Source organism: Sinocyclocheilus rhinocerous, unplaced genomic scaffold (assembly GCF_001515625.1).
Source record: "Sinocyclocheilus rhinocerous isolate Xijiao unplaced genomic scaffold, SAMN03320098_v1.1 scaffold412, whole genome shotgun sequence".
Classification (NCBI taxonomy): Eukaryota; Metazoa; Chordata; class Actinopteri; order Cypriniformes; family Cyprinidae; genus Sinocyclocheilus; species Sinocyclocheilus rhinocerous.
The window spans coordinates 1,530,034-1,554,839 of record NW_015642498.1 but is presented as its reverse complement, the minus strand read 5'-3'; the positions used below and the strand labels follow the sequence as shown (position 1 = coordinate 1,554,839).

Below are 24,806 nucleotides of genomic sequence, written 5' to 3'. Positions count from 1 at the left end.
TGGACAATTTTTTAATGCTGTTAGTTTAGTCTTTTATGCTCACCTAGGCTGGATTTATTTGATTAAAAATACAGTAAAAGCTGTAATATTGTGAAATATTATTACAATTTCAAATGATTGTTTTCTATTGCAATACATTTTAAAATGTAATTAATTCCTGTGATAGAAAAGCTGAATTTTCATCAGCCATTATCGCAGTATTCAGTGTCACATGATTCTTCACAAATCAATCTAGAATGCAGATTTGCTGCTTAAGAAACATTAATTATTATCAATACTGGAAACATTTTTGTGGCTTAATATATTTGTGGAAACTTTTTTGTTGGATAGAAAGTTAATATACAACTTTCACAACATTTATGTGAATTAGAAATATTTTGTAATGTAAATGTTCTTACTGTTACTTTTGATCAGTTTAATTTATTCTAGCTGAATAAATGTTTTATTTTATTTTATTAAATTATTTGTTTTATTTATTAATTATTTTATTTTAGACCTCAAACTTTTGATTGGTAGTATAATAATAATAATAATAATAATAATTATTATTATTATTATAACTTTCACAACATTTATTTAAACATCATTTACAAAAAAAAATATATAACAACATTTACTTGAATTAGTAAAATTTTGTAATGTATATGTCCTTAGTTTTATTTTATCCTTTGATTGGTAGCATAATAATTATAGCATTCTATGATGCCTTAAAAAGCTGTCTAGGTAGGCAGCTCACTAGGTTTTGGAACACAGCTAATGTACCCCCATCCTCCCACACATCAGTCACTTGTTGCAGTCTAACTGCTGCTCGGTAAGGAGTTGATGGAAGCTAATTACACATTTGGTATTTACTTTTCTAAACTGGGTAATTTAGTGAAGGTGGCTCTTACAGGTCTGCTGCTAATTATAGAGACATACGGAGAGACAGGAATAGCTTTGTGTCGTTAAGAGACCAAGCAGTATTAGCTAGTAGAGCTAAGATGCTATTTCTCAGGCCAGAGCTAGCTAAGGTACATAGATTAAGATAAATAGTGTGTTTATTCAGATTAAATAATGAGTTAAGATGTCTCACACCCCAAATCCTCAGTTATTTAAAGGAGTTTTGAGTAACACTTCATGAAGTTTGTATAAATGCAGTGCTAATGTGCTACTCACTCTCTGTGCATGATACACTTTATACTTGTTCATTTCTATCACAGTTATGAGACATATCAACACTTAGTGATTAATTATTTGACTTTTCGTTATAGCACACAATCAACATGACATTTTGAGTTTACCAAGTGTTAAAATGCACCGTACTCGATGAATGTAGAACGACAAGTATAATGTATTAACTGCAGCTACAATTATTCATGACAACATAAACCCGATTACAATGTGTACCGTAATGCATTATGAATACCTTTAATGCATTATATATAGGCTACAGGCTTCATAGAAAGTGTTACTGAGTGTTGCCGCATCCCAGTGCTACATTTCACCTTGAGACAACAGAATTATTTAAAGATTTAGATGGTTAAGCTCTATTTCTCCCAAGATCCCACTGGATATACTTTCATTTTCTCGCATGGCGCTCGTTATTCCTTTCCGCTGAATGAAATGTGCTTGTTAATTAGCTGACAAATATTTCTCTGGAAGCACTGCCTGTTTTAGTAATGACGTGTTTTGAAATGGAGCAGGCCGAGGGAGATTCCTCTTTTCTGCAACAGTTTGACCATATCGTAGGTCAAAGTAAACAACATCTAGCTGTGTTTATTATGATTTCTGAGGTAATTGGTTGGATGACGGAGTGCTGTCACTCAAACTCCACCGAGGTTAAGGTCAGTGTTGTTTGTGAAGGCTTTTGTCTTGTGACATAAATCTGGTCCTCATTGCAGTTTATTCTGGTCAAGATCCACCCACTTGGACAGGAAGACGTATAAAGCAACCAACTTTTTGTTTACCGCAGTTTTGTCACTTTTTGAGGTTGCGTAAAACCAACCAGTCAGATTTGATCCAATTAAATCTTGCCATTTTTGCCAAAGTTTTCCATCTGAGGCTAGGAACAGTGTGTCCTTCACCGTTTGTACTCAAGAAATGCAGGGAGCCTTTATAAAATGCCTTAAGCTTCCCTTAACTCCTGAATGTCACTTCAAGAAAACAGCTTATGTACTTTCTTCCCTCACAGTTCTGTCTCTAGCTTTCTTAATCTCTGTATCTTTCTGTTTTCCCTGCTTCTTGCTTTCACTCTCTCCACTTCTGTTGATTGACAACTGGAAGAGAATTTCAGACACTGGCTCCCCTGCCGTGAGGTCCTTCATATCTCTGTTTCTGCTCTCATCAAACGAGAGTGCTTTGTTGGCATGTGTCTGTGTAACAGATTGAAAAACTTTCCCACTTTTCTGGGCTTCAGAAAAGTATTTGAAAAGTTGTAAAAGTGAGTGTTTTTTTTTAAATTCATGTTATTCTTAAAGTTGAATCTGATTGGATTTTCATTACTGCAATGCATTATTTTTAAATCACGGTATTCATTTACATAATCTAATAATACAATCAAAATAATACAATCATATAAATTATAAACATTTTATGCATCACTTAAAAATAGAATTTCATTTTATTTTATATTTTATATTATTTTATTTTTGGTGAAATGTAGCCTAGACATGTTCTTGAAAGGTTTTGTGTGGGAAACGGATGCACCTCGGGTTTTATAGACAAACTACAGCCCATTTGCATATGAGGAAAGGTATTTTATTTGTTGCTTGGCAGAAGTTCCAGCCATTAACAAGTGGCATGGTTACAAATGGGTTTGCTTTTACAATGTGTTGCATTATTTTCCACTTAAAGAGGGATTTTTTCCATACAGTGCTCAAAGGAGAAGAGTTTGGCTGTTGCTTTGAGTGTTTGTAGACCTTTAATGAAGCGACCATGGGGCTGACAGGTGCTATTATTGGGAACATTAAATGAGACGAAGTGCTACTGGCTCCCTTGGACAAGATAATGATGTTTTTACTGGAAAGAGGAAAACCAGGAACTGTTAAAAAATGCTTTGAGAAGAAAGGTTTGGCATGGTGATATAGTCCAGATGTGTCCAGTTTGGTTCATGCAGTAGATATCTCAAGGTGTCAACCATGTTGCATAATACTATTTGAAATATTTATCTTTGCTAAGTAGGCAGTATGCTAATAATCTATCTGTTAGCTGCTCCGTGGGGATTCTCGAGGGAAACTAGACTAAATGAGTCTCTGTTTGCAACGCTCATGAAGATTCTGATGTACGATCAACCTTCAAACAAACACAATTAACTCCATTGGCAGCTACTGACACTGATTAATTCAGGTCACTTAATGAATCTAGCTGTCGGTTGTGTGGGTCTTCTGTCAAGAGCACGCAAATGGCAAACCTGTTATCTTCCTACGTGCTGGTATTTATCCGATATACAATTAAGAGGGAGGTATTGCCAGTTTATTTAGAAATTTCATCAACGGGCCAATGAGAATGTGGTCTTACAGAGTTGGCAGGGTTTGGCACCCTATTAATTTCACCTTCGCCTGAAGTATGAGGTGTCAACATGAAGTTCATTTCCAAATGTCAACTTTATGCCAAGTCAACAATGATAATGTCATGCTAGGTGAGAGGAAGGGACATTTCATCATGGTCTCACTGGGTTCGAGTTTGTATGGGTGTCCTGTCTGAGAGCATTTAGGAGGCACATCTTTCAATGGGACGAGGGGCAGCCAAGGGCCAGCACACACACAGGAAACTAGTACTGACAGCCCAACTGCCTGCACTTCCTGTCAAAGCGCACAGTGGCGTCTCGTCCTTGCAGAAACGACAAACACTCTCGCCCTTCTCCGCTGAGGGTCTCGTCTGGGAGTGATGTTTGAAATACACATACACAACCGTACACATGCAATAAAACCCTAGACCCCATCCTCTTCCACTCTCCCCTGAGCCAAATGAGAGAATCACAGCCATATGTCAGCCGTCTGCGCTCCCACTCATGTGGCGGAACGCCGTGCCTCGGTATGAATGGAAAACTACCATGAAATCAATGGAGAAACTGCATTAAACTCAGTGTTGCGCAAACTGACGGCTGGTGCGTTATGGGTAAATAGCGGTGAGCTGCATTTGCTGCCTCCTCAGCCCTGATTCAGCAGTCTTGTTTGTCTCTCAGTTACAGTGTCACAAGATGATTCCTTTTCCTTGAGGTGTCTCTCTATCCCTGAGTGCTGCAAACACATTCAGTATGCTCTCCCTACGCAGCACACCCTACCGTTATTTGATTATTTGTGCAGGTGATTAAAATGCTTCATGTCATTCCAAACACTCTTCAGAATATCGTCTACAGAAGGAAAAGAAAAGTCATACTGGTTAGGAACAACATAAGGGGAAGTAAATGATGACAGAATTTACTCTCTTTCGACATTAAACTTTGACATGTACACCACTGTTCAATTAATAAAAGTAAATTAGTACTAAAAGTAAATTAATACTTTTATTAAGGATGCAAGAAATTGATCAGAAGTGATAGTAAAGACATTTTTAAAGTTACAAAATGTTTCCTGAACACCAAATCAGCATTTTAGAATGAGTTCTGAAGGAACTTTGTGAAGTAAATTTGTAAGAGCAAACCGACTTTAACTTCCTGCTTTATTTAACTCTTTCCTTTTGCCTTGATATTGTTTTCAATTATCATAAATCCCTCTAGTAAGATATAGAAGGTTTTACAGTCCCGTACAGTGCTATATAACTCAATTTACAGCATTACACAACAGCCCTCAAGTGTTTCAGGGCTGGTAAATATTCCATATGCTTATGAAGCGCCTCGTTTTTTATTAACAACACAATTCCATCCCTTCTCCGCCCAGTCCTGGGATTTGTAATCTAAACTTCATCTAAAAGCGTTCAAATAAACCCCAAATACGGTCTTTGGATCAGTCCGCAAGGCGATGAACTCACAGACCCTTCTGGCTGATGCATGACAGATTTTCTCAGCAGCTGACTCCCCCTATTGCCTGACTATTGTAAATGCAGGCTTCCAGTACCTGCGCAGTTATAGGCACTGCATAGAGAGCAGACTGTAGAGAGAGCCGAACGCTGCCTTTATCAGCGGGACGCTGAGGATGGGGACAACCTGGGCTCAGATACTCTTAAGAGGTACACACACATCACTTGAGCTTAACTCTAGCAGGCTGAAACAGCAGGGACTGTTAACTGCTTCTTAGAGTCAGGGACAAAGCCAGGGGATTTGTGTTTTTGTTTGATGGATGTGTGTGTCTGGACGCATGTATGTGTGCGTTGGCAACCTGCTTGCGAGGGGAGGAGGCAGCGCTCATGAATGACGGCCGTATGAGTGTGTGCGTGTGTCCGTTTAATGCTGTGTGAACGCTGAGGGTGGCATAGTTGGGTTTTACAGTGAAGTGATGCATCAGCCAAACAAGCGCTTGCTCATTAATAGAGACAAAACCACAGTGTCAGAGCTGTTGGGATGAATCGAAAATAATGGGTCGCAGGAAAAGAAACAGTGACACATGATAAATAGCTGTGAGTGAAGTCACGGGGCGCTGGGGCATTAGATTAATGCTGTTTAGATGGGATTCAGCACACATCTGGGGGCTAAGAAGCATCGGGACTGACTTTGGGATGTGTTTGTGTTCATGTGAGCTTCTGCCGGTCTCACAGTGGGAAACACCAGCAAGTTCATCCCCTAAAATAACGGGACGGGAAACTGTTTAACCTTGGCTCGGTGTACTTCCCTCTGTGAAACTATCGGATTGAAAGACTGCTTCACAACCAGTTTCCTTCTGCCATAACAGTCGCTTATTTACAGCTGCAGACCGGCCCGTTTCACCCTCCCTCGTGCCTGAGTGTTAATGGCAGCATTGATTAAAGCATTTACAGTGTGCTGCTGGTTATCATGTGCATTCGAGATGCCAGCTTGCTTGCAACAGAGCTTCTCTTCTGTATACTGTTGGCTGTATACTGTATACTGTTGGCCTAGGCTGATAAAATGTTAATGGTGGTTGTCAGATAAACCAATCTGTTTCTAAGAAAGTAAATGACTGTGGTAATGGTTCTCTCAGGGAGATTTCGGCTGTATCCACTGCGGAGATACTCCTTTAGCCCTATTTTAATGAGAATCTCCTCTTCCTCTACCTGTCAGCTTTTTATTTTTAATTTTCTTTTTTTTTGCTTATCTTTTAAACCCCAAGTAAAAGCTGAAGCATGTAATTTTTCTGACGTTAAATACCTTCTCTTATCATAGCTTAATATGCAGAGACAACTTTTAGTGAACCAATTTTCCCTGAAAAGTGAAAACGCTTTGGCTCTGTGGTGTTTTCAAAACATTGCTTTGTTTAGCATCCCAACCGGCCCTGCACGGCACCATTAGCTCAACCAGTAGCATTTGGGGACTGGTTGTTTATCTGGCCAATGGTGAGAGTGATTGGGAAACATGTTTGAAAACAGGCAGCACAGAAATAAGGCAGCTTTTAAGCAGCATTTCACATATGTAATTTTGACAGACCTTAGTGCCATTTTGAACCCTAGTTTATAAAGCTTAACTTTTATAGTCCCAAAGGTAGAGTATATAGTGTGAAAGGTCACACTTTATTTTAAGGTCCAGTTCTCGCTATTAACAAACCATTAACTACGACTTTTGCCTCAATAAACTCCTAATTTGCTGTTTATTAATAGTTAAAAAGGTATTTGTCAAGTTTAGGTATTGGGTAGGATTGGGGATGTAGAATATGGTCATGCAGAATTTGTGCTTTATAAGTAATAAACAACCAACACGTTAATAATAGGAATGCTAATAAGCAACTAGTTAATAGTGAGAATTGGTCCATATACTAAAGTGCTACCATGTGAAACATAGAATTGTAGGACATTACTAATCAAAAAGTTTTGCAATTATTAATAAACTTTTTATGTTAACAGAAACTTTTTTGTTTCGCCGTCTGAGGGGATTGACACTATTTACAGTGAACAGCCAAAAAAGGGTCAACGTTTCTGGTGGATATCATGGTCCAGTTGACCCATGCTGGTAGATAGCCTACCCTAACTATGCTAAAAAGCATTTCCATTGACAGTCATTCAAAAGTAGCTGTCTGACTTGAAATAGCATGAAATAGACATTTTTTCCTTCCTTTCTTTTGGTGCCATCAGCACTGTCATTTTGCTACAGCTCTAGAGTGATCATTAGTCACATGGCATGTATGGCCCAGGTGATTAGCTACTTGCTTTCTCCAGGTTGTTTTCTCACTGTGTGCTGTATTTGTCCAGTTGATGTTATTAACCATTAATATGCAAATAGGAAATCATGAACAAGATAGCTGCTACTGGGTTAACAATTTTAAATGTGTGCACTAGTCTCTTGATTGTCCTCTTGTTCTTTGCTCTCTCTCTCTCTCTGTCATTTCATTCTCTCGTCTTGCTTTCTCTTCCCATGTCTCACTTGCTTTCTTTGTTGATCTCTGGGCGCTGGAGGCAATAAGAGGAAGACAGAGTGATTTCTCTTTCCTTCCTTTCAAAGGTCCAGATGGACATTTTCTGCCCGTCGAGCGCATGAACAACTGTGGCACTGCGGCACCCCTAATTCTCTCAGCCCTCCGTCAGGCAGGGAAAAGGGGAACAGGGTTGTGCAGCAGAGAATTGCTGTCTTATACTCCACTTCCTTTTCTGACCTTTCAACCACTGCATCAGTTTACCTCACTAACTCAGGTTAAGCCACAGAAATACAAATTCTTTCTACATTCTGGGCCGCAGGATGAACCAAAACATCAATACCATAGCCAAACCAGAGCTGAATTCACCTTGTTTTCTAGATGCTGTGAAAATGTGTAAATTCTTTGCTGTTTTCTCTGCCGTGACTGGAGGTGTTGGCATGTGTGGTAGTGTAACTGTTTGTTTACTCAACTCTCGGAGGTGACTGTGGTTTGGAGTAGTGAGCAGAGGCCTTTATTGGCTCTCTTTTGTATTGTGTTGAGTTTAAGTGGGAGGATGACTAAAGAGCTCTTCATCACCCTGTTCTTGTTAACGACTCCTCATCATATGCTGAAACCACAACAGACGAAACCTTTTAAATGTGGCATCTTCGAGTGGAATGCTTTCTTTTGCCTGGCGAAGGCATAAATGTGTTTAATTGGTCACTGTGTTTGAGGTGGCGAGAGAGTATGGCTGATATTTTTTTAAATTTTATGAGGCATTATAATATGGTCTAAAATAAAACTAGCTATGTAAAGGAAAAATCCTTTGAAATTTTACTGGGTTCGTGGGTGTAAATGAAATTTACCACTTTAAATACATTTTAGTATGTCATTCATAACTTTATCATTATGCAGGGTGCAGATTATGGGGGGTTGGGGAGGTCTCTTCACCCTAATTAAGGCTGAAACTGTCTAAAGGAAGCCAGAACAAAAGTTTTGAAGGCTATAGCAACAGTAGGATGGTTGACCATTTTCTGTTAGGATCAAAATCGGCTGGTACTTTGACAAAACATAAAAAGTAAAATACATGCTGTCTGGATGAGCTAAAAAAGTTGAGCCCCCCAGTAGTCTTTGTATAATTCACACGATTTGAAAAATTACAGACAAAAGCCCCATACAGGCAATTCTGTTAGTGAGATGATGTGAGCTCAGAGAGTGTCCCTTGCCACTGCGGTGCTCTCGCTTAAGTGGGAAATGGAAAACTGTTTGCCTAGTGTGCAATGAGATCTAATCCTAAGATCACAATGAAAGAGCAGAGCTCTAAGATTTGTGACATGAGTTTTTAAGGGGCCCTAGAACAGACCCCTGAGGAACACCAATTCAAGGAATCTTTTAGACATATTACTGAGTCACCAGGGGGTTGCATTTGTTCATACAGACCCAGTATATTAAGCAATAAATAAGGACTTTCATAATTTAGTGTTCCCTGCATGCTGTTTCAACATTTTTGCTGTTGCACTTCTGGTACTGCTCTGAAACTGTTTTATAAAAACTTGCTGCACAAGGACTTAATTTAAAAGACTTTAACAATGGTTTAAAAGCTCAATGTGCAATGACAACATCCTTTAGAGAGGAATTAGCCTTTGGAAAAGTCAATTTGTTGTAAGTAGGTGCTATCCTTGTAATCCATATCTGATTAAATGGATCAGTGGTGTCACAATGTCATGTAAGAAAATCAGTAGAAAATCCAGGTAATCCATTACAAATGCTAAGGCCTCATTGATAGTTTTGATTAAATTGCCCTTATACTCAAGCCGGCTGCTATGTTTTTCTGTTTCTCTTACTCTAATAGTTTTTGTTTTCCTAAGTGGTTCTGGTCAACATGACTCAATCTTCTGTCAATCAAACCACAGACGCATTTTATCTGCTCAGGTCCTCTTTGACAAGTTTTCATTAATCTATATTGTCTGTTTAGATGCTTTTTTCCATTGTTGTTCATCCATCTTCTGTTCCTCATCAGAATTTTTCCCTCATATTCCCTATAGATCTACACTGATTGGGCGAACCATTATTTGGCCAAGTCCGGCTGTCCGAGGCTTATTAAGGACCTGACTCAGGACATACCCGATGGAGTTCTGCTGGCAGAAATCATCCAGATAATAGGTAAGGATACAAGCGCACACACACACACACATATACACACAGTGCAGGCTAATAAATCTTCACAGCTCATTTGAGTGATAAAATTATTTGTGTAAAACATAACTACTTACTGCGATTCAGGTTTAAGTTATTCTGCTCACGTTAAACTGGATTAGAAGCCGTAGAAAATCAGCAACATGAGAATTGAATGCTATTTCAGCTCTATTAAAGCATGTGTCTCCCATGTGTTCACTTTAGTGAGCCCAGAGTGGTGTGCGTTGTGTGCATGTGTGTCAGTCTGTCTTTTTTATTTTTCCTTTTTTCTTTCCCCCATCCCATTTTTCCCTCCTATGGGCTGTCCTGAAACTTTATTATGAACCGCTAGCATACAATGGCATATCTTATGTCACAAACTCGCAACCAACAGCTGATGAATTAACAGCCGTTCATTTTCTCAGCGTTTTCTCCCACACTGCAAACATACACATGCTCATTCAATCACAAGCTCTCACAAACTGCAAAGGCAAACTTTCTTGCCTCATGACAGTAACCTGTGGATGGAAAGGCCAGAGGTTGTGGTACTGCAGAGGTTTAACCAGCAATATCTTTGTTGCAGCTAATGAGAAGGTAGAAGATATCAACAGCTGCCCCAAGAGTCACTCTCAAATGGTAAGTGTCTTTTTTTTTCTTTAGTTATAATGCACATTAACAGCATGATGCCTGTTCTCTCCATTATTGTTTCTTTTCTATATTTTATTGTTTTTTCACTGACATATTAACTTTATACCACATCTACCAGTCCTGTTTTTTTGTAAACATTTACCAGCTATAAATCATTCTTACAGATATAAATATTTTGATCAAAAAGCAAAAATGCTGTAAACAAAATTGTGTCTACGTATAAATTAAAATAATTAAATTAACTAAAAACTAATAGTGAAGGAAACAAGTGTCCAGATTTCATGCAAATACAATTTCATTTATTTATTTATTAATTTATTTGTTTATTTATGTCACAACAGTATTATATAGTTATTTTTATAGCATATTTACTATAAACAGCACATGTCACTGTGTCATTTAGAAAAAAACAGTCTCATAAAATTGCACCTGTCAGAAAATCAAGAAAACGCATTATTATTTTGTTCCTTCTGGTCTGGCCTGCCAAATCATGATGTTTTTGATGATTCTGAAGATTCTGCAAAATAAAGATTCTTTGTTATCTGTGTAGGTAAGATCTTATATGCTTATGTTATGTTTCTACTGTAGCACATTGCAGTGATTAAACTCTTGCTAAGCTGTACTAGAGTAAAGGCTTTAGTGGCCCCACAGGTCTTTTCTGCAATAGAATGGCCCGGCTGAGTCCTGGGCTATAGCTCTCTGCATGTCAATGAGTACAGCAGAGAATACTGGGATAGTTGCTGTGGGCTTCTCCTAACAACTCCCATGTAGGTATGCTTGTCAGATTGGAAGAGCACAAAGACCCCAGTAAAAGCTTACGTTCAAGGCTAACTGTGGTGTGTGTGTGTGTGTGTGTGTGTGAGTGTTTTGGGGGAGGCGTAGGAGGTTTCATTGTTCCATTCAGTGCCCATTGATCTTGCACCTGCTGCCAGCGTGAGTGTGCACACGTATGTAGAGGTTTTACACTGAGGAAGTGTGTCTGTTTATGAGATACTGTTTACGGGAAGTTGAGGTTATGGAGGAATTTGACATACACACACTGTATCACAGCCAAGCTTAACAACCAAAACATCAGCACGTCGTTGCAGATTGGCGGGAGACTTCTCTGTGATTGCTGAGGTATTTGCCAGTATTTGATTGATAGGAACAGGTATTGTGCAAAAACAGCAAGTTTTGTTGATGGATAGGATGCTGGTATACAGGGTTCTAAAATAGATTATAGGAATAGTTCAGCCAAGAATGAATTTTTTTTTCTTTGTCCATGAGGTGAAAGTCAATATGCTGACGTATTGGTAACATTGGGTAACACTTTAGAATAGGGAACACTTATTCACTATTAACTACGACTTTTCCCTCAATAAATTCCTAATTTGCTGCTTATTAATAGTTAGTAAGGTAGTTGTTAAGTTTAGGTATTGGGTAGGATTAGGGATGTAGAATAAGGTCATGTAGAATAAGGCATTAATATGTGCTTAATTACTACTAATAAATGGCTAAAATTCTAGTAATATGCATGCTAATAAGCAACTAGTTAAGAGGCCCTAAAATAAAGTGTTACCTAACATTGTTGGTGGGGTGCATATATACAAAATTGGTGGGACACATGTATACAAAGTGATCCAATTGACCCAATTGAATTGATCTGAATGGACAAAAACAGTTGAAAGTTTTCTAAAATATTTTTTTGTGTCTTCCACAGAATAAAAAAAAAATCATAGCGGTTTGGAACTAGTCCTTTAACCAGCTCCACCTCCCATAAACGAGCTTAATCAGAAAAATTGGCCTGGTTAACCAGCATTTTTTGCTGGTTCACCATTAGAATTCATGCTTGTTTAAGCTGGTCTTTTCTGGAGGTTGTTGTGTAGGATGGGGTCATTTATGTATGTTAAATGAGAGGATAAGAAATATCCTGGCCACAGCCTGGTTAACGTGTTCAGGAATAAGTCAGGAAGCTAATCTATTGTGCCCCTTTTCCTGTATTTGTTACTGTGTGGCAGTTAATATTAAACAGTAAATCACGTCAAGCCTCATTGCTCAGGGAGTCTGCAATCTGCCATTGAGGAATAATCAATTATAACTATCCTACAAAAAGGAAATTCCTTATCGATTAGGATTAGATAGCCCTCCATGCATTTTCTGCTATGAACCAATAAAAATTTACAACTTTGGCATTAGTAAAAAATGCTTGCTCACGTCCATTAAAAGCACCTGTTAAAAGTGACTCAGCTTCAGTTAAATGAGTGTACTGTTGGGTGCTTTCCCAGGCAATGAAGATGGTTGCTAAATTACATGCGTAATAAACTCTCTCTCATTGATCTGATTGGTCTCTTGGGGCCTAATTAAACTGGCATGAAGAGAGGCAGATAAATCGCCACCTACAGGCTGTCTGTTCATTCACTGACCCTTATGGAAACATTTGTCTTTTGAACTGTAACTGCACCAGAAGCTAAAAAGGTAAGACCCATTTTTACCAAAAGGAATAGCTACAATCCCAAGGCTAGTATTCCGATTAGTCTGGAATTCTGAACATGTTGGTCCACCAAATGAGCCCATGCTGCCATTTGTGGCCTAGTCAGTGAGAGACGGCTATTTCTGGAGGTTATGCATCAGAATGGGAGCTCCCCTGGACATTAGCATATCCCATAAGCCTGCCTTGATTAGCAGATCCAGGGATTGCAACATGTGGAGATGTCCCCGAGGCATGTACACAGATTCCTTTGTACATAGAACTCTCAGAGATCATCAGATGTGACATATTGGAAAATTGGCCGATTTAATATGCAGTTTGTAATCTCATTTAGTATTAACATTAAGATGTCACTGAGGAGTCTCTTGGTTTCTTAGTGGTTGTTTTGTGGCTGACGGCAGCTTCATCAAACCCCTGTTTGCACCTCTTTCCTCTCTCATCAGGCATTGTTAGGACAAATTCGGTCTGACAGTGTTGTCTCTTCCCTAAAACTGGAAACTGCAGGAACTGAGCATGCAGAGAGTGCCTTTGAACACAACCAGGCACCCTCCAGCTCGGAAAAAGACAGAAAGAAATCCAAAGAAATCCAAACAGGGCCGTAAAAATACATTCGACTGAAACAAAACGTCAGAATACTAATCTATGTAATTAAAACTTTCATTAATAAACCACATTGCACTTCAAAAGGCTACAGATGTGTAGGCACATAATTGGACTGCACTTCCCAGAATGCACCACATAAACCTCTGTATTGTAAACTCTACAGGTTGTAACGGCAAGTCTTTCTATATACAGTACATATGAGTTGCTGCCAGTGTCTTCTGCAGGTTTGAGTTTGTGGCCATCAGGAGAGGCTGACTGATTGGCTACCTCTCCAGGTCGTGTGGGAGGACCGGTGCAGTTAAGTGTGTTAGGGCTTGTAAAGTGGCTGCATCATCTGGGCTCCATCTGTTAGGAGCGTACAGCCTGACAGCTGAGAGATACACTCCTTGCTTCGTCTACAGAGATCAGCATATCCGTCTGATGGCATACCGCATTCACCTTCATGTGATTAATATAGCATTCCACCCAACTGTTGGCTAGAGAGCACAGGATGCTCAGCTGGTTTACTCTCCTACTGTAGATATCAGCTGGCTGGTCCACATGATGTCAGGATCAATGAAGCACTTAACTGATGGACTTCGGGTCTTTATTGAGTTTGTTTGGTTAGTTAACATGTTGGTTCATGATGGCCTTGATTAAGTTATTAGATTTGGTCAGTTATTAAGTTAGTTTCTCGAGAATAAGCTTTGGAACTTTATTGAGTTAGTCTGGTTCGTTGTTAAGTTAGTTCACCAAAAGGATTGGCTTTTGGTGTTGAGTTAGTTAGTTTGCATAATGAGTTAGTTCACGAAGAAGCGTGACGATGGGTCATAATTGAGTTGGTCTGGTTATTTAGCGTGTTAGTTCCTGAAGAGAATAAACTTTGGAACTTTATTGAATTAGTTTAGTTAGTTAATGAGGTAGTTCATCAAAAGAATTGGCTTTTGGTGTTGATTCAGTTATTTTGGTTAGTGAGTTAGTTCTTCGAGAAAAATTACTGACTTGGTTTGGTTATTTAGTGAGATAGGTAGATCATTGAAAGGATTTATTTTTGGACTTGTTTGAGTTCGATTTTTAGTAAATAACTAACAAGTGTTCTTTAAATAGAGCACATTTACATTTAATCATTAAGCACACACTTTTTAGCAGATTTTCCCTGTTTTCCCTCTTCTACTGTGCCACTTTTTGGTCTAGCAGGTGGTGGTCAGCTTAAATATCAGTAATCCGGTTCAACCCTCACTTTCTTTCTTTCTCTGCAGTTGAGCAGTTTGATATTGACCAAGTGTGTTTTGCACAGAATCATGGGATATTTCTCACCTTGACATTTTGTATGTTTAACGCCACATAGTGACACTTGACGTTCACATCTGATTTGTGACGTGCAGCATTTGACATTGTCGGTGACCTTTCCACCTGGGCTTGTAGACATAAGAGAAATTGTTCTGATTGTTTCCTGTCAGATATATTTACTCTCAATGGACTGTGATTGTGCTTTGACCTCTGCTGTGGGAGGATCTGTTTTTGGATTGATGGGTCTTCCACCTCTTTACTTTTGTCTGGATTTCAATTCTCTTAGAAATGACTTTGAGGTTGGTGTTTTCTGATGTCTTTTTCCTTCCTCAGACATGTTTGACACGCTTTCAAAATCTAATTTCTGTGTCCTGTTGTAATCATGTCTTCGAAGAAATTTTTTTTACAGTCACATGAATGAAGAAAATGTTCCCTCATTATATCGTCGACAAACATATTTGACAGACATTTTAATAGAGCTCCAAATATCCGGTCTCCCAGAGTGAAAATCAGAACATCTAAGCCTCTGATTACATCTCACTTGAATACTTTTCTGTGGTTCATTCAAATTCTGCTCTGCAACAATAGGAAGCTTAATAATACCACACAGAGTAAACTATAGAAGTGAGCCTGTGAAATCCCAGAGCAACTCTGATTCTTTTAAGAAATCTACAAAGATCAAACCGTAAAACTGACAGTGACAAGGATAACCACAGCAAAGGCTTTTGGTTTCAGATGGTAATATGGAAGAGCTAGATGTGTGACATGACTAAGAGATCAAATCTGTCACCCAAAACATTACTCAAAGATCTGCAAGCCTCATTTATGAGATGATGGCCTTAAAAGGAAAGTATACCCAAAATGAAAATTGTCAACATTTACTCGTTCCAAATCTGTATGACCATCTTTCTTGCGTGGGACACAAAAAGGAGAAAAATTTAAGACTGTGCTGGTCACTCCAATCTAAGTGAACTGAAGCTTTCAAGATTCAAAAAAGCATGCAAAAGCATTCTAAAAGTGTGATATATTCCAAGTCATTAATTACTATAAATCTTGACATCTTCTCTAGTTGTGTGAATCAGATTATTTGAGTCAAATCTTTTTAACGATTTAGTTCACAAAAGACTCTTTTTACGAATCAGACTGATCCAGTTCTCGAGTTTAAGCCACCAACTCACACAAAGCAAAATATTGTGGACTTGGAATATACTGCACATGGACCACTTTTATGATATTTTGTGGTGCTTTTGGGTCATTTTTGAAGTTTCAAGAAAGAAAATAATACGGGCTTGGAACAACATAAGTGCTTTCTTAAAAATTACAGGCATTTTACCTTGTCCTAAATGATGGATCTGCAATATGGAATCTTGGCATTCTCAGATGTTTTGAGAAAGCAGTCACTTCAAAGCACATGTTGCAGGCAGGCCATCCGCTGGTGCTGTACCTTTACCAGTCTTGTGCAGGGCAGTGGCTGCAGACTGATCCATTTAGTTGCTAATTAGACAGAGGAGGTCACAGGAATTTAATGGCTGTCGTCATTGGCTGGCATCATATTGGCTCAGCTAAGGTTGTTTGTCTCAGTGCCCACTGGGTACATAGAATGGCATGCTAAAGTTGGCACTGAGGTGGCTCTAACAAAGAGACCTGCCAAGCATTACTATAACACTATTAGTGCACAAATTATTTTCTGTGGTCTTATTTGTTGCATCTGTGAATTAAAACCATTAAGAAAAGTTATTATTAATTTAGCACAGAAGTTCGGATGAGCAAAGTGCTAAATTTTTATTTTGACTTGGATTGTAGTTTAATTATAATAATGCCTTATGGCGATTCGGTAGCACACTTTATAATAAGTAAGTAAGTAAATAAATATATAAATAAATAACTGTGATTAAATTACGTAGGAGTGAGTGGGACTACTTTTTACTTTTCCAGTTTTTTTTCAGTTTTGCAAAATGTATGTATGTATGTTTTTATGTATGTACAGTATTTGCAAAATGTATTTAATATTTCCAAAAACAAAAAAAGATAAAATGGAGGGGAAACAACTTTTTAACTAAAAACACATTGGTTTAAAAAAAGTTAGTTAAAGTTAGTTTGGATGATAGAATTCCCCTAAATTGTGATTATATAAACTCACAATTCTGAGAAATGAAGTCAGAATTGCAAGAAATAAACTGTCAATTCAGAATTGTGTGATATAAACTCACAATTGTGAGATATAGACTCACAAATGCGAGCTATAAAGTCCAGTATCACCGTTATTGAAAAAAATTATATCGCGATACATATTGATATTGAATTATTGTCCAGCCCTATTCTGAGGGGAAAAAAATACTGATATTTTCTCAGAATTGCTAGTTTATATCTCAAAATTCTGACTTAATATCTTGCAATTGCTTTGCAGTTCTCGCAAAAGCTCGCAATTCTGATTTTTTCTCAGAATTGTGTGATATAAAGTCAGAATTGCAAGATATAAACTTGCAATTTATAGTTTATCTTACAATTCTGACTTTTTTCTCAGAATTGTTTATAACTCGCAATTCTGACTTTATAACTCTCAATTGTGAGTTTATATCACGCAATTCTTAGAAAAAAGGTCAGAATTGCAATTTATATCTCACAATTCTGCCTCTATAACTCGCAATTGCGATAGTATTTCCCACAATTCTGACTTTATATCTCGCAATTCTGACTTTATAACTCCCAATTGTCAGTTTATATCTCAATTCTGAGAAAAAAGTCAGAATTGCGAGATTTGAACTTGCAATATCCAGAAAATTATGTCATAGTCAAAATTATGAGATAAAAAGTTGCAATTATCTCAAAAAAAAAAAAAAATATATATATTCAGTGATGGAAACAGGCTCCCATAGAAGACAGTTTTGAAGACAGTTATGAACTCTTAAAAAAATATATTTATCACACCCCATTGGACTTTTGTTGTGTTTTCATTCCCCATGTGTTCTATGTGACCTAGTTTTCCATCTGTTTGTATCATTTGGTTCAGGTGTGTCTCGTTAATTATCCTCATTTGCCAACGTATTTAGTTCTAGTCTGTTCCTGTGTTCCCTCGTCCAGTGTTAAAGTTAACGTTGTGTATGTGCGTGTGATTCCTGCCTGCCTTTTGTGGACCCTCTGTGTGGATAATTAAAGACTGTTTAAATTCTTCTTCTTCTTCGTGCGCCTTCTGAACATCACAACCGTGGGAATATTGTTATAAGGAAAACTTTTTTTTTTGGATAATTAAAAAATTGACTCAAAATTGTAAAGTTATAATATTTAGATATACTTTAATGCTTGTAAAAATGTCCTATTGCACAGACTTTGTTTTTGCTATGTTCTTATGGACAGCTCATCAAATTCATGTGCATGTGGTCACTACGATCGAGAGGAAATGAAATGAGCAAAACGACTGCAGCTGTTTCTCTGTAAAACCAAAAGTGCTGGAGAAAACAGTGTTTATCTGTTCTCTTGGCTCTGAGTGTTTTTTAAGTGAAAGCCATATAATTGAGACTCGAGACCATTTGTATTTCATGGTAGTGTTGGAGCAGCAACACTTTCCAAAGCCAGCGCTCACCCTACGGTTATCCGATACACTTGGAGCTGGTCCCTGCGCAACTAACTGGGCCCCTCAGCATCTGGATCCGCACAGCCGGACCCGAGTACAAACATTTACTCTGCATTGAAGCCTTGCTCTGATAAGTGTGTTGTATAGATGAAAAACGATCAGATTTATGATGTTTGCCGCTCGGAGCGACAGTAAACTTAAACGGCTCGTCGTTGTCATTTCAAGTAAGGGACGTAAGCCGACTCATAGTAATTTTCCATCCGTTTTGCATCCATGTCAGCCCTGAAAACTGCTCGCTTATAAATTTCTCAATATTATTTTGTGAAAATATACCTCATCAAAACATTCTCCTCCCTAATTTCGTTTAATGACATATCTGGTGCTGGAAAATGTCAGTTTATGTGGGAAAAACAGATGATCTGACTTTCCCGGAGAGTTGTTAAAATCCCACATGGTTTGAAAAACCGCTCGGCAAGCGGCGGTTCGGCATCTAAAGCTGCCGATAGCTCTGCTCGCCATTAGCGTATAGAATCACGGTTTATGTTTGTGTACATCGCTGTAGGCCGAGAGACAGACTAAAAATAAACAGAATGATGTGCTGATGGGACCGCTATTAAAACGTGGATGGAATTTCCATCCTTACTTAGGGGATTATATCCGTAATGGACACCAAACTTGATGATCTCCTCGCTTTTAGAATGTAAAACCCCATTTGTACGTCTGTTCGCACACGTCTGTCAATCTAGAGCGTCTGCTTGCACTTTTAGTGTCAGCAACAAATGTTCAATCCGTCGCTGGGACATTACCAGATATCATGTATAGTAAACACTCCAGAAAAGTGTTAAATGATGCGGTTGAAATGCCAGGCCAGCGTTTAGCGTTCGACCGCATTAGTACGTTTGATTTTCGTTGAGAATGTCTGAATCAGTTTTTGGTCGGGACATGCTGTCGGGTACCCATGTGCGCGGGTGCCATTGTCTTAATGAGACTGCAATGAAAAACAGCCCATCTCTGGTGCACCACACATGTTCTGCACCATGTTGCCATTAAAAGAGGTTTATGAGAGAAGATAATCAAACGTTTAAAGTGCAATAGGCTTTTTGCGTGTGCGGCTGTGTGTGGGATGTGTGTCATATGAAAAACAGCTACTTGCCGTTGGGACAGATGTAAGAAGAAACAAGATGCTGTCGATACAGATCACATTAACAATTGCTCATTCATTTGGCGTCCTGTGTGTTTGCGAGTGTGTGTGGGAGTTAATACTGTATGTGATCTGTGTGGATCTTTCTGGCTCAATGCTGGACGCTGTGAGGCACTGAGGTCAGAGGATACTGGATGGATGGAGTTGTGTGGAAGACTGTAAATCGCTTCTGCACTAGGACAGCTGTGAGAATGACCTTAAATTGAGTCCAGTCATCCCTCACAGCGGCACTGCAGCAAAACAATTTTTTTTGTTTGTTTTTTTTTGTAAATAATGTCAGTGGTGCCTGTATGAACTGTGGATATACACTCCATTATTTGAGTCCTCATAGAAATGTTTGCCTTGTTAAAAAAATAATAATAAATAAAAATAAAAATCTAAAGGGCATGTTTTGATATAATTACCAGCTGATAAAATAAAATATTGAGTTTAAATAATTTCTCATGTCAGAAGAAAGACAAAAAGATATGGGTTACAAAACTACACAGGACTTTAGGTGGCTGAGACAATCATTTATACAGTTTGGCAGTCTTTAACCATAGACAGCTGTGGCTGACCAATCAGAATCAAGTATTCCAGTCACCTTCAAGTACTTTTATTTCTCTCTACTTTTATAGCGCTTTATTCAGTGCACAGCCATGTAATAATATCTGATATTTTGAATGAAAGCACTGTATGAAAAAGTTTATTCAGATTCTGTTTTCTCTGCATGCTGGAATGTAATATGAATATGCTTACAAGCTAGCATTAATTATACAGCGTGACAAGAGTCATGATGTAACACTCCAAAGAGAAAGGAAAACTTGAAATCGCATCATATGACCCCTTTAATGGCCAGAGAAAAAAACACTAATGCTAATCTAATAATATTACAGTAAACATAAAATTCAATATTATTGCACTGTGTGTGTATATATTAGATATGAAAATTGATAACACCTTATTTTAAGAACCAATTATTTCTATTAACTAGTTGCTTATCACTATGCATATTACTAGCATATTGGCTGTTTATAAAGCAAATATGAATGCATTATTCTGCATAACCATATTTTAGATCCTTTAATCCTACCCTATACCTAAACTTAACAACTACCTTACTGTTTTTAAGCAGCAAATTAGGAGTTTATTGAGGCAAAAGTCATAGTTAATAGTGAGAATTGGTCCCCAAACTAAAGTGTGACCTGAATATTATCTATTAATATTTCACAATCATCTAAAGAGATAGCTAGGGCTTTACAACACTCTTTGAAACAGCATTAAAACAGTGGAAATTGTAGCTAGAGTGAGACAGTGTATTATGGACAGTATTAATAACGGTGCACAATAGCAATCCTTCAGGGTCTCGTACTGTACGAGCTGAGTCAACTGTCTTCGGTTCTGTCACACAGCACAATGCATTCCACATAGTACTGTGCTTGTCGCATAATAATATAATGCGGTCTGGCCCACTGACCAGCCCTGGCCTTACTGTACAACTTCTTCAGCATTCTGCCCTATACTAATGCAAAAAATGTGAGCCATGCGTATCACATGGCCAAAGTCCTTTTGTGCGCCCATGAGTGCAGGCGCCAGGATATTACCCCACTTTTAGTCAAGTGCTGTATTATTACAGCCCTCGATTGGGCCACAACGTCACGCCTGGTCTGTCTGTCAGCGTGTGTGTAGGTGAGACACACTGCCGTCTCAGTGTCACACTTCGGGTCCGACCCACAAAGGTTAGCCAGGGGTCATGACAGTGTCTGACACCCGACAATAGAGCCTTTGTGGGCATAAGGCCATGGACGTGTCCTCACACAGCGTTGACATGCGCGCGTCAGCCACCAGTTGAGCTGTCAGACATGCTGAAATACGCTATTACTGAGGGCGACCCTCTGAAGAAACCATTGCAGTCTGCATCAAAGGCTTTGTTGAACTCTGAATGCTGACAGGAATGTGTGTGAGGTTCAATAGCCACTTCTCTGACATCACTGCCCGCTCACACGGTCCACATTCTCACTGCCAAAACCATCCGCTGGTAAGTTTGCTGTATGGCTGATTTCTTTGTTTTTGTCTTTCAGATTGAAAATGTGGATGCTTGTCTGAATTTCTTAGGGGCCAGAGGAGTCAGTGTTCAAGGGCTCTCTGCTGAAGGTAAGACCCTTCTGTCTGCTTAAAACCTGATAACAACTGCTAAATGCCTTCATATACACAAATAGGCCTGCTATTCTTATCATTAGTGCTGTTTACATCAATATTATTACTGTTTATAATTAGAATTAATGGCCTTTGAACAGTTTTTGAAGAATTGAAGGGTTAGGAATATTAATGTTACATCAAATTGTGTGGTTAGTTTGCATTTTTAATCAATGATATGAACGGAATTTACATTCCAAATTATAAAATGGGTAAAACTCCCATAGATTTGCATGGAAGGAGGAGCTTAAGGCATATCTAGGGACCAGAATATTATAGAAAAAAATTATAGAAACCATGAGGCCACAGGATGCTTCAAAATAATTTAAACTATAAAAATCATATGTAACACTTTAGTTTTGGGACAAATTCTCACTATTAACTAGTTGGTTGTTAGCATGAATATTACTACCATATTGGCTGATTATTAATACTTATAAAGCACATATTAATGCATTATTCTGCATGACCATATTTTAGATACCTTAATCCTACCCAATCCCTAAACTTAATAACTACCTTACTAACTATTAATAAGCAGCAAGTTAGGAGTTTATTGAGGCAAAAGTCATAGTAGTTAGTTAATCATGAGAATTGGTCCCCAAACTAAAGTAGAGTAGTCAACATTAGAAGAGAATCAAATCCTTTCATCAAAGTTGTCCTAAAACGTAAAACCAAAATGTGTTCTTGTCTTAGGACAACTTTGATTAACTTTTTTGATCCACTTCAAATGTTGACTACTATATAAATAATAATAATAATAATAACAGTTATTAAAATTGAATTAGAAAAATATACCATGAAATGTATTTTGAAAATTTACCCCCTTAATAACTGTTACTTTACTGTAACACTTTAAAAAAAAAAAAAGGTTACATTTGTTAACATTATCTACTATTCATTAGTTAACATTAACTAAAAAACATTTACAAAGCTTATATAGCTTATTTAAAGGGGGTCATCGGATGCGACATGCACTTTTACAAGCTGTTTGAACTGAAATGTGTGTTGGCAGTGTGTGTACACAACAATCCTATAATGATAAAAATCCACCCAGTGTTTTTTTTTTTTTTTTTCTCGTTAAATCATTTCCCCTTTCTCAAATCGAGCTGATCTCAGATGCCTGTCTGTGTGACGTCACACAGGCAGGCCCCTCCCATGATTGTTTGATTGACACTAGCATTCCAGCACAGACTGGACTAGTGTTTTACCTTAGACCCACCCTGCGTTAGCTGTCATCAGTCCGCCATTGTTTCCAGTGTTGCCAAGTCCGTGATTTTCCCGTGGAATTGGGCTACTTTAACACTGTTGCCGCGGGTTGTTTTTCATGTCAGCGGGTTTAAGCAACCCCAATAACATAATATTTAGCCCCTAAAATGCCAATTTTACCAGGGGAACCCCACCAAAAACGTGTATTTTACCCCACCGGAATGCGATTTTTACTGGGGAACCCCCTCAAAATGCGATTGGGGTAGTTTTAGGCTAGTTTTGAGTAGCAGTTGGGCAGGTTTTGTTGTGAAAACCTGGCATCCCTAATTGTTTCACCGCCGGAGCAGATGTAGACAAAAATGACTCCTAAGCGATCGAGGTGTTCTGTTGTTAATGAATAATAGCAGTCGTCATTTACTCCCGACACCTGAGCCGCTGAAGACGCAGTGGATTACCTTTGTTTCTGAAGGGAATACGCCCCCGATCTACCTAAATCCATTTATGTTCGCGCGAATCATTCGTGATCCAGCCTCACCTACAGAAGAAGTGAGTATAAGGTTTTTTAATGAATCTTTGCTAATCGCTTTTCCTAATAATGTGCTAGTTAGCGAGTTTTACGATGCATGCGGCTAAAGTTTACCGTCTCTCAGAGAGCGGCTCGGAAGAGGGGGGGGGGGTGAGCAGAGCTCATTTGCATTTAAAGAGGCATGCAATAAAACAGCGTGCTGTTGACAGAGCTGTTTTTGACAGGGTAAAAACGGTGCTGTTTTACACTACCATTGAGAAATTTTAACCAAACTGTTACAGACTTTTCATTAAGACCCTAAAGAATCAAATCAACTTGGTCATCCGATGACCCCTTTAATGTTAATTTCATCATTTACTAATGCATTATTAAAATCAAAAGCTGTATCTGTTAATATTGTTTAATGGACTTGAGCTAACATGAACTAACAATGAACAGTTGTATTTTTATTATTAACAAAGATTAATGCTGTAACAAATGTATTGCTCGCTATTAGTTAAAGTTATTTTATGCAGTAACTACAGTAAACTACTAGTGGGACCTTATTGTGAAGTGTTCCCATTATTTTTAAGGAAAAACATTCAAAATCAAAATCTAAAAATGTTATAGAAGCATGTTTTTAATTAATAGTGTTTAATTTAATGTATTAACACTTCCGGTTTCTGTTAATAAAAAAGTTTTAAAAAGAAAACAAGCAGCATTGTCATAAATATAGCAGAAATACCTAAGGAAATATGTTAACAACCACACATTAACATCTCAGAACAAGGTGGAATAATCATTATTTTATCATTTCCATTTAATTCCATACATGCACCGTTAAGTATCACATAATTATAGCTGCATGAGTGGTGTGTGTTTGAGTCCATAGAGACCTGTTGATGTTTGAATCTGATCATTTTTGAAACGTTTTAGGTTTCTTAGAACTGCTGCATCGACAAACCGCAAAGATCCTTGATTTTCCTTTTTAGCATAAGTAAGAGCTTAAGTGTACTAAATGCAGTGTGGAATGATATCATTAACCTAAAGCAGCTTGGATACTGTATTCACTGTCCCGCTAAATTCAGCACCATGAGTGCACAGGGTCCATAAATATACAGTGTATTGGGTTTCTCAAGACTTTTATCACACACACTTTCCCTTCCACAGGGCTGTGTTTGTGTTTATTGAGCATCTTTCCTAAAGCTGTGAGTAGCTATCTTAATTAAATTAGCTGAGGTTTCAGAGTTAGGGTTTTGAAGGCTTGCATACGCTTGTGTTTAATTTTTTATGAGGCGTGCCGACTCGAGACCTTTATAAAAGAAGTTGCTTTTTGTGTTTGATGTGCCTGAGTGTGTAGGAGTTTTCCAAGGAAAATAAAAGTAATAATGTCTAAACCACAGACAGTATGTCACATATATAGCATTTTCTCTTTACTCTTGAATTTATTTATTTTTTAACTTATTCAAGAATTTAGAACAGATTAAACTTCACTCCTCCTGAAGTTTCATGAATGTATTAAATAAAATATTTTATCATTGAATAACTCTGTCCAAGAAAAGATTTGT

The 24,806-nt window shown here is 38.0% G+C and overlaps 1 protein-coding gene across 2 annotated transcripts in view; it reads left to right on the top strand.

The window, feature by feature from the left end:
- Positions 1-24,806, top strand: part of LOC107755908 (neuron navigator 3) — a 165,953-nt gene that overhangs the window by 44,149 nt on the left and 96,998 nt on the right. For both annotated transcript variants that reach the window (XM_016572867.1, XM_016572866.1), the window contains exons 2-4: positions 9,461-9,578; positions 10,174-10,226; positions 21,410-21,482. In XM_016572867.1, the coding sequence (XP_016428353.1) occupies positions 9,461-9,578; positions 10,174-10,226; positions 21,410-21,482 (244 nt within the window). The remainder of the gene's footprint in view (positions 1-9,460; positions 9,579-10,173; positions 10,227-21,409; positions 21,483-24,806) is intronic.